Genomic DNA, 17,410 nt, shown 5'->3' with positions numbered 1-17,410 from the left:
ATGTTAATAAACAGCAATAAAAGTTTCCAAAGGTGATGGAAAGACTGGAGGAAAGACTAGGTGCTGAGAGCTCTCTTATACCTGCATTAAGGAGGCAATTAAACACACCTGAGCAATTACAAACACCTGTGAAGCCGTGTGTCCCAAACATTATGGTGCCCTGAAATGGGGGAGACAATGTCTAAACACTGCTGTAATTTCTACATAGTGAAAATAAAATGTATAAAAATACCCTTTACTTAAATCTGACAATGTGCACTTTAACCACATGTGCATTTTTCTATTACAAATCTCAAATTGTGGAGTGAGGCAAATAAATAAATGATGGGTCTTTGTCCCAAATATTATGGAGGGCACTGTAATACATAAAATTCCATCTCAAAAGATCCATTCTTTATTAGCTACAATTTGGGCGCTGTGTAAGTTAATTATTCTTAAAAGTGGTCATTGTTTATTCTTCTACACAATCCCATCCTAAATTCATAATAAAGGATAATAAACATTGTGGAAATGGATGCAGTAAACAGAACTTCAAAACTCAGAGGTTTCCTTCTCATCGGTAATCCTTTGTGAGATCTGCCAATATCATCATCAAGTTACCAGTCACAATCTGGACGGCGGTGTTAGTCTTTGATATGTGCTTGCAAAGGCCCAGTGGTCCTCCTATGGAAGGCACAACTTTGTGGTTAATCTCTCTCTTCAATTTAAACTCAGCACTTGCTGCTTGCAGTGTGTTCTTGGGCAGGTCTTTCAGATTTCATATGGGCTTTTTGGAATTTCTGCTCTTTAAAAACTCCATCAGTATCTTATGTCCACCATAGCAATGTTGGGATTGTCTGATATATTGCCAGTACCCATCGCTGAGAAAGATTTAACAGGGAAGTAAGAAATGGTCTTGAGCTCAGGGATAAGATGTGCATTCCAAGGCAGAATGAAAATAATTATAGTCCTTTAATTACTTACATTGTGGCTAGAATTTTACCAATAACTTAATAGCTGTGCTGTTTGAAGGAGCAATATGGGGAAAGCATTCAATTGCTCAAAGTAGCCTCTGGTTACTGTTTGATATGTAAAGATAGATTATGAAAATTTCAGAGCCAAAATTAAATGGCAAAGCTTTTTTAGATACATGGGGAAACAATAGTTGGTGGCCAATAAAATCCTAATGGGTAGAATGGCATGTTTGTCTCAAAACATTAAATGGACATTACATTATTGATTTCCCACTGTCGTTCTTCCCCAGTATTTGCTCACATTTTAACCAGAAATTGTATATTAGACGTGGGATGCAAAGATCAACTATGCTTCTGCATCTATTTAGCACTGCCAATGATAAACAAATTTATACCTGGTGCCCTGGACAGGAAAACTGGGCCCTCTGTAAGTCACTGTTAAAATGTAAACCACTAACACTGGTCTTGTTTTTTTCAGATATTGATGAGTGTGCTTTAAGTGGTCGTATTTGTCATACAGGCCAAGACTGCGAAAATACCATTGGATCATATCACTGCGTAGTGAGGTGCAGCATTGGTTTTAGGCGGACTCCTGAGGGTTTAAGTTGCCAAGGTATTAATGTCTTTCCAGTCACTTTACATCCCTTGAAACAAGCCCGGAGGGATATTCACAACCTTCTGTGATTAGCTTCATGCGAGGTTGAAAGGAAGGTGGAGAAACTAAATGTAACCACAATAAACATTCCATGCTAAAATATATCTCAAACTATTATTTCACTTGGACCTCAGGAAATAATCTAAATAGACAACCTTCCCATTCAACACTCAGGGAGTAAAGGTGGAAGGAGTAGCTTTGCCAAGTTGAATCAATTTTCCTCTACCCTATCCCTTCTGATTTGAGAAAAAAACCATACCATTGTGTTGTTCTTCATTATAATTCAGATTTTCAGTATAAAATTAGTTCTGTTTAGTTACATTAAGACAGCATCCAAATTACATGCAGGTTGGTGTACTGAGAAGTTCCCAGCTGAGTCAACTACTTAATGCAGAGGATGTGAACTCTGACAGCACAAGCATTATTTTTTTCCCTTACTATTTTGCAGGATATGTTTGGGGAATTATTATATGACAATGTATGTGTGTTATTTTGTACAACAGAAATGCAGCCTTGGCAAAAGTGAAGTAAGCAAGCTTTAATACAGTATATTTTCTCTTTGTGCCAGATATCAACGAATGCCAAGAATCTAATCCCTGTCAACATCGCTGTCTAAACGTCATTGGGAGCTACCGGTGTGTATGCAATCGAGGTTATCAGCTAAGAGGTAGAAGATGTATAGGTAAGTACAAAGGAAAGGTTTGGGAAACTTTACATTAACAATCAGGGTTCATTTAATCAGAACCTCATTATTTCTTTAATCAGGACCTCATTATTTCTTATCCTGTTTACAGACATTACATTCACTTTTGCACCGGTATCAAGTTTGGCCTTGAAGCTTTTATTATGGCGATTATGTTTAATTCTTATGATATGTGTGCTCACTATTCTCACTCTTTAAGGGGAAGGGTGTAGATTGGTTTATGCATGACAACCAATCATAGTAGAATAGCATCACTAACCCTACCCTACTGTACGATTTATATTAACACCTACTTCCTGTACTGCTCAGTCTGGGAAGCAGTTATGAAGTTCTTACAACTAACAATCTGCTGTACCACTTTAGTTTGAATGCTGATTAAAGATGATCTTGGATTTCAGATTGTATGACTCGGGTGTTTACAGTAATAGTTAATCTAATGTTAAAAATTAGTATTCCAATTTGTCAGCAAGCTGCAAAAGAAGCCATCATGATGCCGATAAGACAGAAATAAGCACATTTATAAAGCTGTGAATCACATAATGCAAAATAATAGCTATCTGGCAAAATCTTCTGTAATTTAAAAATGCAAGACTACTAAATATGATCTGATTTTATTGCTTAGATATCAATGAGTGCAGACAAAATGTATGCCGTCCAGATCAACAATGCAAGAACAGCCGAGGGGGATTCAGGTGCATTGATCTGTGTCCAAGTGGAATGACCAAAGCTGAAAATGAAAGTTGTATTGGTAAGTTCAGGGCAGCTTGTTTTTTTGGGGTTTTTTCTAAGGGTTCATTGTAGTTTGGAGTAAGGAGGGCTATACCTTTTATGCCCTAACAGATGTGGGAACTGGATTTATTTAGTTTGAACTTAACTAGATCTGTCATTCATGGTTTCTCTCTCATTATTAGAAGATGTTGAGATTTGTTTGGAAAGGTTATGAAATCAAATATTACGTTCAGTAGCGTCTCAGAACCAACAATGCCTCAAGGTATTATAATATTCAATTACCTTGAACCGGGATGCAACATCAAAAACCTGGTATTAACCTCTCTGAGATATGAAGCAACGCAGTAAATTCAATCAAGATCAGAGAGGTTAAATTTAAACAGCTCCACCCCTGAGGAAGAATTAGTTGTAGTAATGGATTAAGCACTCCCCCAATCAAATGGACCATTTACACCCCCTGCGGTGCTCATCATCCCAAGAGCCCCAGCACCAAAAAGAAGATAACTCTCTTAAAAATGTAGTTAACATGCTGACACAGCGTCATGCACAACTTTGCCTCAAGACGCCAGCTACAAATGTTTGTGGGGCCAGGGGAATTTTGCTGTAGTCTTGACCCATAAAATCTCACCATTATGCATCTCTTTGGTGAAACATCCTTTCAAGAATATTCTCAATGCTCAAAGTTGAGGACTGTCCCTAACTGCACATGCCAACAGTATTTCAACCAGCAATTGCAGCTAGACTCGTACAGCATGTTCAAGGATAGAATCTAAACTCCATCCTGCCTGTATTTTGATTGGAGAAGAGATGGAGAAGAGGATGGTAGATGTGCTATTATTAGTCTGTTGATATAAACAATGAGAGGCATGGTTAAATGTGAACAAACATAAAAAGAAAGAAACACATGGTCACACTAACTGTAATCAACTGTATCAATAAAGCTGGTAATAAATCATGTAACACTCATGCACTTACCATTTTATAACAGGACTGGAAACCATATAACCATATAACAATTACAGCACGGAAACAGGCCATCTCGACCCTTCTAGTCCGTGCCGAACACGCATTCTCCCCTAGTCCCATATACCTGCGCTCAGACCATAACCTTCCATTCCCTTCCCGTCCATATAACTATCCAATTTATTTTTAAATGATAAAAACGAACCTGCCTCCACCACCTTCACTGGAAGCTCATTCCACACAGCCACCACTCTCTGAGTAAAGAAGTTCCCCCTCATGTTACCCCTAAACTTCAGTCCCTTAATTCTCAAGTCATGTCCCCTTGTTTGAATCTTCCCTACTCTCAGTGGGAAAAGCTTTTCCACGTCAACTCTGTCTATCCCTCTCATCATTTTAAAACCTCTATCAAGTCCCCCATTAACCTTCTGCCCTCCAAAGAATAAAGCCCTAACTTGTTCAACCTTTCTCTGTAACTTAGTTGCTGAAACCCAGGCAACATTCTAGTAAATCTCCTCTGTACTGTCTCTATTTTGTTGACATCCTTCCTATAATTAGGCGACCAAAATTGTACACGATACTCCAGAATTGGCCTCACCAATGCCTTGTACAATTTTAACATTACATCCCAACTTCTATACTCAATGCTCTGATTTATAAAGGCCAGCACACCAAAAGCTTTCTTTACCACCCTATCTACATGAGATTCCACTTTCAGGGAACTGTGCACAGTTATTCCTAGATCCCTCTGTTCACCTACATTCTTCAATTCCCTACCATTTACCATGTATGAAACCATTTTATGTTGTAGAGAAACAACTGTTATGTTCACTGCACAAACTGCAGTTACATTCTGCACAAAGAAAATAATCCCTTTCTCTAAGTAGTGTGCATTATGCATGGTTAAAATATAGTGCTAAAAATAATTTTGCTATGTGCAGATATTGAGTCCCAGCATTCATCATTTGTACTTTTTCAATTAAGTGTAGTTTCTTTTTAAACAGGATATTTGTTTAAAATAACTATTTTGTGCACTTTTCATTTCCAAGTGGGGCAAACATTGCACCATTCTCCATCAATAAAGATGCAGCTTGATATCATATGTTGCACATTAATGCAGTTTTCATTGTTTCTTTGTCTGCAGATATCAATGAGTGTAAAGATGGCACCCATCAGTGCCGTTACAACCAGATCTGTGAGAACACTCAAGGGAGCTACCGTTGTGTTTGTCCGCGAGGTTACAGATCTCAGGGCGTTGGAAGGCCTTGTGTTGGTCAGTAAAATATAGTAATTAATGCGAGTCCTTTCTGTGCAAAGCTGGCATGTTAATCAAGGTTGGATTTTTATTTAGAGTAAATTAGATAAATTTAAGTGGGGGAAAGGAATATAAATTTATTTTCATCACATTAGGTGAGGAGGCACAGGAATGACACATAACTACTCCGAGTTTGTGTAGGAAGGAACTGCAGATACTGGTTTAAATTGAAGATAGACACAAATAGCTGGAGTAACTCAGTGGGTCAGACAGCATCTATGGGGGAAAGGATTAGGTGACAGTTCAGGTCATGACTCTTCCTCTTTGAGTTTGTTGGGTCAACCAACCTTTGGAGGAGGAGACAGAGTTGCCCATATGATTTGGGTATATTTTATTAAAGATTCACATCCTTCAACAATGCAGTGCAATGCAAGCAAGAATACATCTGAGCAGACAATATAAGATAAGAAAATAGGAGCAGAATTTGCCCACCTTGCCCTTCGGATCATCCCCACCATTCAATGTAACCACACCTGACCTACCCGAGGCATCAGCTCTTCTGTGCTTATTTCCTCAAGGTCCTCCAGATCTTTCAAAAGTGTATTTATTTTGTCTTTACATACCCTGAATCATCAAGCGAGCTCCACACTCTGGGACAGGGAATATCAGAGATCCTTAATTCTTTGTGAGACGTTCTTCCTGTCCACCTGAGTTTTAAATGCCGCTCCCTCATTTTGTAAATGTGTTCCCTCATGTGAGATTCTCCAACTACTGGAAACATCTTCCATCTACCCTGTCAAGCCCCCAAGGATCTAAGCAGCATCAATAAGACCCTTCATTGTCCAAACAATATGCATCGATTTTTTTTTAATGGATCTTGATAGGATAACCCTCTCATTCCATGAATTAACAGAGTGAATTTTATTGGGCTGTCTCTAATACCAATATGTGCTTTCTTAAATAAGGAATTCTAAATTATGCCCAGTTCTCTAGGTATGATCTCACCAGTACAATTGTAAGAACACTTCTCTATTTTTAAACTACAACCCTTTTGCAATAAAACTTATTTCATTTGCTGCACTAACTGTTTGCTCATCTCACCTGCTAATGTTTTGCAAATAATGCTGAAGAATATCTAGATCTTCAATAAATTTTCCATTTGGATAATAGTCTTCCTTTACATTCTTCTAACCATGGTACATAACTTCACACATTAAACCCCACTCACTCACTCTATCTATGTCCAGCTGTCCCATGGCATCCCTCCGCATATTTTTGCACCATCAACAATTGGGGTTGGAGATTGCAACCTTCATGTGGTCCGCCCTGTTTCAACGAATGCAATCAACCTGGCGTGCACAATCAAATAAGATCAAATAGAACAAGTTGTCCTACAACTTTAGGCTGTGTACCCCATACGCAAGAAGAAGAAGAAGATCAACAAACTTAGATAACTTGCACTCAGCCCTTCTTCCAAGTCATTCCTATCTCAAGGACTATTTTGGTCCACTTCACTAGTTGCATCCTTTCAGAAAAAGACACATTCCAACTCTATCCATTTAACAAACTTCCCCTAATATTCTGTGCTTTCATCTGGTGCACGGGTTTTTTATGTTGCACCTTGTCAAACGTCTTCTGAAAATTTCGAACATACTACATTCACAGGGTCCTCTCTATCAACTCTGATTTTTACATCCTCAAGACATCACTAAAATGTATTAATCAAGATTTATCTTTCATAAACAATGTGGATTTTGGTTGATTACATTAAGCTTCTCTAAATAACAAACAATTTCTTCCTTGATTGGACATTTTGCCCACAAGAGATTTTAGCTAACAGTTATATCAAATCAATAATCAATTTATCTGAATTTAGCAGGAATTTTGACCTTTTATGGTTTGGAGAGCAAAGAAAGCAATTTCATAGACAAAGATGGGCATTGGTGGAGGCCATTCTGCACATCTTGTCCGTACTAACCAAACACAAAAGCTACTTCAGCCATTATAATTTCTAAACTTTTAGTCATAGTTGTGGATGGCTAAAACTGGTACCATATATTAAGTCACTCTGTTTTTGTAAGAAAAAATGATCTGTCCTATAGCCCCGCTTTGAGAAAAATTGTCAAACTGGTATACACAGCACAAACCAGTCAGTGCATGGTTCTTTGGATTAGAACTACCTTTGATGCCCAGCCTTCATCTGATCTATGTAACATAGAATTATAAACCTTGGTCTCCCCTATTCTCTTTAGGAACTTTAACCATGATCCAGATGTGTTGCAATGCAAAGTCACTAAATTAATACATGCATTTATCAATGTATCCAGCCACATAGGTTGGGCTTTTGTTGAACAGGGCAAGAAAACTTGCAATTTTTAGTGACTCACTTGCTTATAATGTAGAATGAGTGTACAATGTTGTAAATAAGCTCTTTCTAAGCTTCCCCCAGTCTAGTTCAGTCAATAAACCATTGATTCAAGCACTGGAACAACTAATCTTTATTTTTGGATAGCACAACAAATTACCCTATACGATACCTAAACCACTGCAGGTTCGATCCTTGTGTCTGCCTGGCCAAGCCCTTTAGCCTCGTGCAAGCAGAAATCCTCCAAAGGGTCACGCAGTCCCAATCGCTCTTCCAGTAGATCGACAATGGACCTCGTGGGAGCTGCCTTTTCTAGGTCCCCGAACCTTGAGGGGCCGAACTACAGAGGGGTGGTATATTTACAATCCAATCAAACATAACAAATTACAACAATATATTATTGACAGTTACACAGGCCAATTACAGAATCTCCTTACATTGTTGCAGGAGAAGCTTCCAGAAGAAGCTAACAGAATCTTGAATCATGCAACATTCACCCTGGGATTCAAACAAACCAGACAGGGCTTAACATTTCAACCAATCAACAAGTAACAGGATAACTGTCTCACAGCATTATTTACAATAAGTACACTTAGTTTGCATTTATCCAATTAACCATGCAATTTACATTTCCTAGGATGTCCCCTGCAGAAATCTGATCCATCTGTCAATGGAATATGCTACACTTATCTGGGCCCCAGACTCACTGGCACCATTCAGAAGATTGTCCCATTTCTACAGAGCACACCAGACTTGACCAAAATGGCCTAGCAATACACGAGTCCTTTTTAAAGTTTGTGTACTATGGCTGCTCGGTTTCAGTCATGATTAACAATTTCTTCCCTAGTTTCTCAAGAAAAATTTAACTCTGAATTGATTTAAAAATCAGATTTGCTTTAGGGACCTACTAGTCCAGAAAAATTCACATTTAAAAAATCAATTCCTCAAACATCATTTAATATTCTTTCAGGGACACGGTTCAAATCCTCACTATACCATCTTTGTTAAAAAGTTTGCAACTAAATATAAAGAACCACATTTTTAAATACAGTAACCCCTTGCTATAATGGCTGACATGAGGGGGGAGATGGTGTATATTATTACTGATTGTCCGCTAACTGAATGAGGGGGGTTAATGTGTACAGTACTATTGGAAAAACAACCAATAAACATACACTACACAATAAGTAGTAAAGAACACACAATACTTTGGGACGGCACAGTGGCTCTGTGGTAGACTTGCTACATTACAGCTTCAGACCAAAGTTCGATCCTAACCTCGGGTGCTCCCTATGGCAGCTTGGATTTTGTCCGGGTGCTCGGGTTTCCTACTGCGTTGTGTGGAGACGTACAGGTTTGTGGTATGGTTGCTTCTCTGGGTTGTGTAGGTCACTGGTGGCGCTGTGAACCCGGGTTTGATCCTGGCCTCTGGTGCTCCCTGTGACTTCCCTCAGTTGTACCGGTTCTATCCTACACATTGCAGTGTGTGGGGTGGGGCAGGTGTGCTGGGTCATCTGGGGGAGCACGAAGTCGCAGGGGGCACCGGTGGTCGGGTCTAGGCCCGGGTTGCAGGGGGCATCGGGGGTCGGGTCTAGGCCCGGGTTGCAGGGGGCATCGGGGGTCGGGTCTAGGCCCGGGTGTCTGTCCGTGAGGGGCTGCCGCTCTACTGCTGGTTTGCGTGGTTTGTGGAGGCAAATAGGGCTGCAAGGCTGAACGTCTTGCAGGGGGTGGGGGAAGTCAAGCTGTCACAATGTCTTGCTCTTCATGTCCGACTTCTCCAACACACCTCCCAATCCCACCGACTGACTAACCTTCCGGTGGGTTCCCAGTCCCTTCGTCCGGCGCGCCTTCGGGCGGTTAACAGCATCCACCAAAAGGTGTTCTGTCCAATTTACACCTTCAGAGCAAGTGCTTGTGCACAGTTCAACACCAAAATCATGTAGTTGCTCTTCTAGTGGCCAACATCTCCAATGCTGTGAGGTTCTGCACTGAGATATAGGGATTGGTTCTTGTCCTTAAATGATTTACATTCATTAAACATTGGAAATAAACTTGTTCATTCTATTGCATTTTGTTCTCAACAGCTTGTTAAGTCTTGATCGCTACTAACAACATCTCAGTGGATTTTTTTAACAATTGTAAATTCCAATTTCTGCAGATTTAATTGTATGCAGTTGCATGTATGCAATTGTATGCAGTTATAAGACAGTTTTTACTTTATCGTTCTTCCTTTTATCCTTCACTCTCGATTCAGATGTTTCTTTCCATCTTTATTTCACTTCATTTCAGAGTTGACATTTGAATTCACAACTCTAATTTACATTTACTGCTTTGGAATTTGCTGCTTATTAACAATTCTTGTGGCTGAAGGCAGTACACAAATGCATGTTCTGTTCACACAGATCCAAGATCTGTAGTACAAGTACATCATGTCGATATGTGTTCCAGCAACTGCTGCCTACCTGCACGAATAATATCCAATCATCGTTCTTTTGGAATATTGTCCAAACTTACCATGATCTGCCTCTACAATTGTTAGAGAAATAGTAACGTAAATTTTCTCAACCATATCACCTAGACGAGATTAAGCAAAGCTGAAGAATAAATTTAAATTTGGAAATAAAAGAAGGAAAGAAAAATGTAGTCAAATGGACAAACAGACAAGAACCAACTAGGTAATTGGGGTACACAAAACTGCTGGAGAAACTCAGCGGGTGCAGCAGCATCTATGGAGCGAAGGATTAGGGTGTTTTCTCAGTAAATCAGCAGATGCAAGATAGAATCATTATGTAAAATGACTGGATCAATTTAGAAATTAAAAAGCTGCTTTAGAGTCTTAGAAATATGTAATATAGAAACAGGCCCTTTGGAATACAGATTCACACCAACCAACAAGCACCCATGTACAATAATCCTAGAATACTGTAATCCCTTTTTAAATTTTCGTTACAATCCCATCAATTTCCCCAGATTCTGCCACGCACTGATATACTTAGGGCAATTTACATTGGCCGTAGAATCTATCCCCTTACATGTCTTTGTTCTATGGGAGGTAATTGGAGCATCTAACAGAAGCTCCCATGATCACAGGGAGAGACCATGCATACTCCACATTGAGAGCAACCAAGGTCAGGATTAAACCCAAGTCTCTGGCGCTGTAAAATAGCGAGGGTTTGCAAGCTATGTCATGTCACACACACACACACACACATTAGATTCATATATAAATACATATGTATTTTTTTTAAATATGTTAATGTAATTATAAGAAAGTATATGTGGCACATGAGCGAAATTGTTAGAATTGTTAGAAAATGGAAGAATTCAGATTACAGCAGTCTTTTTTCCACTCAACGTGGTTTCACCCAGTTTCTGCCTTGGACAATGATTAAGATAATTATAACATTAGATTAATACACAACCAATTATTTGATTTGAGTCATTTGCTGAAACATTCCTCTTTATTCCTTTAAGGTGGCATGTATCCTGAATAATTCTGTTTAAGAAGGAACTGCAGCTGCTTGAATTTTGAATGCAGCTGCTTGAACTTTATTCTTTATTGATAGGGGACGATAAGCCATGATCACAATGAATGGTGGTGTTGACTCGAAGGGCTGAATGGCCTCCTGCTGCACCTATTTTCTATGTTTTTATGTTTCTATGTTTCGATTCCAAGATATTGAATGAGTGAACTAATCAGTAATGGGATTATTCATGCTTATCAAAATATAAGCAGAGCTATTATAACGCAACTCAAATCAATTTAATTGAATAATCATGTATTGTTTTTACTGTTATCACAGATTTCACAATACTTATTTATTAATTTTCAAAAGGTATTGTCATATCTTTTCAAAATTATATTTGGCCTGGACCATTAGTTGTAATAAAAAGCAAAATTTACAGCACAACTGCATTTTGCCCCAAACTACTCTTAATGTAGTACTAATTTATCAACTTTTACTCAGCATGGTACTGCAAGTGACTACAGAGTTATTCAGGTCGAGACTCTTCTTCAGACTCCAGTCTGAACAAGGGTCTCGACCCAAAACGTCGCCTATTCGCTTCGCTCCATCAATGCTGCCTCACCCGCTGAGTTTCTCCAGCATTTTTTTCTACCTTCGATTTTCAAGCAGCTGCAGTTCCTTCTTAAACAGAGTTATTCAGGATACATGCCACCTTAAATGAGCAGATAATTACTCAAAAATAAAATGATTCAGCCAAGATTCTCCCTGTAGTTATTTAGCCAATACCATCTTGAGTTCTTCACTCATGTTTGCAGATGAGTAATATTATGATATTCATAACCACTATCTATTAATTTCTCACCAACATCCACATTAACATTTCCATCATGAAGGTAGCAACAGAAGTATTTTCTTCTAGAGTAAAGGTAGATTTGTATATGATTGTCAAATAGATGCCCTTATTATACATGCCCCCATCAAATCAGACATACTGTGTTCAGAGAACCTTTATTCAGAATCCTGCCTGGAGTCATGTCAGTAAAATCAGATTTCTCCATGTGTGTTAGGCGTACAGTGTTATCCAAACTGATCCTCTTTTTTTTGTGTTCTCTTTTCTTTCCCTTTCATGGTATATTATGCTGCGACCCTGTCATATGAGCAGACTTTGACGAATGTGAACGGGTGCCTAGACCTTGTGCACACCAGTGCATCAACACACCTGGCAGCTTCAAGTGCGTGTGTCCAGCTGGACAACATTTGTTGGGTGATGGGAAATCTTGTGCTGGATTAGAAAGATTACCAAATTATGAGAGAATTTATAACTATGCACAGTTCCCCAATGTGGGTTACTACAACCAGCAACAATTTAGTCAGACCTCACAGTATAGACCCCGCGTGGGCTCCGGAAGCCTTTACCGTGTGCCTTTCTCGAGGACTGGCAGGAGCATTAGAAAAACATGCCCTGAAGGCTATGAGGCAAAGCATGGCAATTGCATAGGTAAACATTACCCTTTGTAAATGGAAAACTGTGTTTTGTTTTATGTAGTATAAGCTGGGGAAAAAACATAAATAAAAATATCTTGAAGGCTGTGCAACTGAAGTGCCATTGCATACAGGAAATTGCTTCTGATTATGTTCACTGATATAGCTTGCATTGTGCCTTCAATGGTTATGCTCATTGCGATAGTTATTTTCCTTCTGTCAGAATTTCGTCATTTTGTCTTTTGATTTCATAAAGCCACGGTATTTTCCTCGTGATATGAATATCTGTTTCACTTGTACGATCAGTACAGCTTGACACAACCCATCAGACCTAAGGTGCAGTGAGATCCAGACCAAATGGAAAAAATGTGCAATTAGTTTATGTTCTGCCATCTGATATTTCCATTTTAACGACATTTATTTAATGAAATTTTCATTTTAACGTTATAATTAAAAATATTAATGTAACAATTATATGTATTTCAACATTCTGAACCATTTGGCTTGAGGAATATGAAATTTGGTAATATAAAACAGAAGTGTTAAAATAATGCATCTACTTTAAATACATTCATCAATGATCACAAAACAAAGATGAATATTATAAATTCTCATTCACTTAAACACATGGTAAAATGGTGCTGTTCAGGAGACCTATGCTGAAAACTCATCTTGGACATGGGCATTGACAGCGTTATGCCTTTCAGGCAGTTCAAAAATGACCTGTGGTCACTGCTCGCACAAGTGAAAAGAACAGGCATGGTGAGATTGCCCAACCGCTACAGAGCTTTTAAAATGGAAGTTCCCAGTGGGATTTGCTCCTTTGAGTAATTGGGCCAATTTACAACAGCAGTGTGACCATCACACATATCTTAAAGATGATTGGACATTTTGCCATCAGAAAGATGTACACGGGGGAAGGAACAGAGTAATCACTCCCCACTCTTACCTGAACACAATGTGCTACCAATAAATCTACATAGCCAGTAGCTTCAAGTACATGTGCCCACCTGGACATCATCAGTGGGATTTCAAGAATGGATCCCAAAGGACAGATCCTTTAACTTAATAGGAAGGTGACCTACTTTCAGGCTCAGGCTCAAAGACCCGGGTTTGATCCCGACTACGGGTGCTGTCTGTACAGAGTTTGTACGTTCTCCCCGTGACCTGTGTGGGTTTTCTCCGAGATATTCGGCTTCCTCCCACACTCCAAAGACGTACAGGTTTGTAGGTTAATTGGCTTGGTAAATGTAAAAAATGCCCCTAGTGTGTGTAGGATGGTGATAATGTGCAGGGATTGCTGGTCGGCGCGGACCCGGTGGGCCGAAGGACCTGTTTCCGCGCTGTATCTCTAAACTACACTAAAACTAAAAATGCAATACACAATAGATATCTAGCTGGCAATGTCTGTTCTCACACATGAAGAGCAGGACCTTGGACAGGGCAGTCGAGGACTGCTGGCAGCTTAGCAGCTCAAGCAGAGGAAAATAAAGAAAATGGAGGAAGAGGGAAAGTAACAAAAATACAAAAGAAATACCAGTTCTCTGATTTCAGAAAGGGGCAAATGTTCACAAGTAAATACAATCCTTTTTCGTTTATTTCATACCATTGAGTCATTTTATATTTTTAAACAATACTGCAACATTGAAATAGACAAACTTAAGATTTTCTAATTTCATACTCCACAATAAAGCCCATTAAATGTAATACATATAATATAGAGAAAGTTAGAACTTAGAACAGAAACTTTGTCATTTAACACCACCTTTATTTTGTTAATGCCAATTATTCGTAATGATTAATACTTTGTTGATTTTTCTGAATATTGTCTTTTTCTATTTGCAGATATCAATGAATGTGAAAACAAGGAACCTTGTCAGCATGACTGCAAGAACACAGCAGGGAGCTACCAATGTCTCTGTCCCACTGGATACAGACTCATGCCCAACGGGAAAGCATGTCACGGTACGATACCCTTTTATCAGTTCCTTGTAATTTTTGTTTTGGGGGTGGGTGTCATTCCCTCAATTGACACATTGATAAAGAACATCACATATGAAATAGAAACAGATGCAAGCTATTCATCCTCTTTGTCAATGCTCTGCCCCTCAATAATATCATAGCTGATGTTTTACTTAATAATACAGGTGCACAACCTTTTATCCGAAAGCCTTGGGACCAGACACTTGTCGGATTTCGGACATTTTCGGATTTCCGAATGGAAGATTTTTAGCGTAGATTAGGTAGGTAGCACGGGCGGCTTGAAAAGTCTGGAGCGACTGCCTCCTCCCCGGAGACCGGGGAATCATTGTAAATCATTGCATAAATGTTAGTCAGTTAGTTTGGAGGGATTTTATGTGGTGGTGGTGGGGTGGGTGGGTGAAGGGGGAAACTTTGATTCTTAGTCCCCTACCTGGTCGGTGACTCCCAACATCGCGGAGCTGGGGGCTCCGTCCGGCCGCGGGCGGCGCCGGTTGTAGCTCCGACCCCGGTAACTCGACCCTTGGCTGCGGGGCGCTCCAAATCCAGCGCCGCCCGCGGTCGGACGCCCGGAGCCCCAGCTCCGCGAATGTTGGGAGGAGGCGGCCGCAGCGCCCTGGAGCTTACCGCACAGCGACCCGGTAAGGCATTGCCCGCTCCCCGCTGGTATCCCAGCGCTGCGACGCCGCCGACTCCCAACATTTGTTGAACTGGGGCTGCGGGCGTCCGGCCGCGGGCTGCGCTGGATTTGGAGCGCCTCGCAGCCAGGGGTAGAGTTGCCGGGGTCGGAGCTAGAACCGGTGCCGCCCGCAGCCCCAGCTGGGAGTTGGCGGCCACAGCGCTGCGGAGCTTACTGCACGGCGACCCGGTAAGGCATTGGCCGCTCCCCGCCTCTCCGACCAGGTAGGGGACTAAGAATTAAAGTTTACCCCCTCAAACCCCCCTTCACATAAAAGCCCTCCAAACTAACTGACTAACATTTAAGCAATGATTTACAGATGTTTAAGTGTCTCCCCGGTCTCCGGGGAGGAGGCAGCCGCTATAGTAGTACAGACCTGGGTTGACCGTGGGTCGTTTCGGGTCAAGTTTGGCGCCAAACGCGAGCTTTGGTGTGCAGACGACATCCTGGAAAAAATGGCCGGTTTTCGGAGTTTTTCGGTTTCCGGAACACCGGATAAAAGGTTGTGCACCTGTAATAATAATAATAATAATAATAATAATAATAATCTTATTTATATAGCACATTTTTAGTCAACTTGCATTGACCCCAAAGTGCTTCACATAATTACATTACATTTACACACAGGCAAAGGTGGGTGAAGTGTCTTGCCCCAAGGACACAACGACAGTATGCACTCCAAGCGGGATTCGAACCGGCTACCTTCCGGTCGCCAGCCGAACACTTAGCCCATTGCGTCATCTGATGGACACTTAAGTGTCTTTGCCTTCATTAGCACAATGGAATGGAATACTTTATTGTCACATGCGACAAGACACAATTCTTTGCTTGCATACCCAATGTATACAAATAGCAGCCACCTATGCGCTGACAAAGCTACAATGCGTGCCATATCTATTGATTCCCTCAAAATCTAAACATTTTTTAGCATTCTCTGCCATTAATACACACGGCCACTGAACCTCAAAAGCCCTCTTGGGAACAGAGTTCAAAAGATTAATCAGTATCTAGTATTAAGAATTTCTCCTCGTCTCAGTCCTCAATGGCAGACCCCTTATTTGAGATTGTGATCGCTGGTCAAACGTGAAAGCTTTCACTCTATCACTGGTTCCAGAATCCCCAGCCAAAGGAAACATTACCCTTGTGCCCACCTCTCAGGCCCAGGAAGAATTTGGTGGCTTTCAATGAAACCACCTTTCCTTCTTCTAAACTCAAGAGAATTTAGACCCAATCTGTTTAATCTCTCCTCATCTGATAAATCAATTAATCTGGTTCATTGAACTCTCTCTATTGCAAGACCACATGTGGGCTCACCGGGTAAATGCTAATTGCAGTTATTTTACGTGGACAACTTCTGTAAAAATGCTGTTTTAAATTGCGTATAAAACCCAAACTAGAGGCCATAAATATTTAAAGTTAACAGGAAATGCAAGATATTCCACTTTACCAAAAGACTGATTAGTATGTGAAACTCACAATAAGTAGTTGAAGTGAATAGCATGGATGGATTTAAGGGAAAGCTGAATAAACACCTGAGAGAGAAAAAAAAAGTACAAGCATATGTTATTCGAATTAAATAGTCAAGGATTATATACATTGGGCTGAAGAAACAATATTAAATGTCACATATATAGCATTACATGTAACAAATGTCCATCATATTTTGTTTCAGAATACAAAGAATGATTTGAAATCTATCATTTTGTAACTATTAAACCAGTTTGTAAAAGTACCTACAATTAGAAAAGCCACTCCTTTAAAAGTCACTCCTGCCAAACTCTATAACCACAAATGAACAGCAAACACAGTCAATATGTTTGACACCAAGGACATTGTCACAAGTTAACTCCCTCTGTGTCTCAACTAATGCAGTCTCACTGCTAATATCAGGAATAGGACTTTGGCCAGTTTTTTTACCTGGTGCTGAGATTAATTGTAACCTTTGCAATGATGTCCCAGTGGGACCACAAATCAATTTTTTCTGACCTAAATCTTCTAACCTGTGTGGCCAATATTCCAGGTGGTGCTCTTGGCAGTCTTTTGGGCATCACAATGGCACAGCGGTAGAGTTGCTGCCTTGAAAACCTGGGTTCAATCCCGACCACAGGTGCTGTCTGTACGGAGTTTGTACGTTCTCTCCGTGACCCTGTTGGTTTTCTCTGAGATCTTCGGTTTCCTCCCA

General features: G+C 40.2%; 1 protein-coding gene across 1 annotated transcript in view; it reads left to right on the top strand.

Annotated features, from left to right (window-relative positions):
• The window catches only part of hmcn1 (hemicentin 1), a 376,776-nt gene that overhangs the window by 356,795 nt on the left and 2,571 nt on the right, over window positions 1–17,410 (top strand). Inside the window, 6 exon segments of the mRNA XM_055642165.1 lie at window positions 1,432–1,566; window positions 2,177–2,290; window positions 2,934–3,059; window positions 5,145–5,273; window positions 12,250–12,585; window positions 14,415–14,534. Coding sequence (XP_055498140.1) covers window positions 1,432–1,566; window positions 2,177–2,290; window positions 2,934–3,059; window positions 5,145–5,273; window positions 12,250–12,585; window positions 14,415–14,534 — 960 coding nt within the window.

The sequence above is a fragment of the Leucoraja erinacea genome, chromosome 10 (genome assembly GCF_028641065.1).
Source record: "Leucoraja erinacea ecotype New England chromosome 10, Leri_hhj_1, whole genome shotgun sequence".
NCBI lineage: Eukaryota > Metazoa > Chordata > Chondrichthyes > Rajiformes > Rajidae > Leucoraja > Leucoraja erinaceus.
The sequence above is the reverse complement of the archived record's forward strand: the minus strand, read 5'-3'. Positions and strand labels throughout refer to the sequence as shown.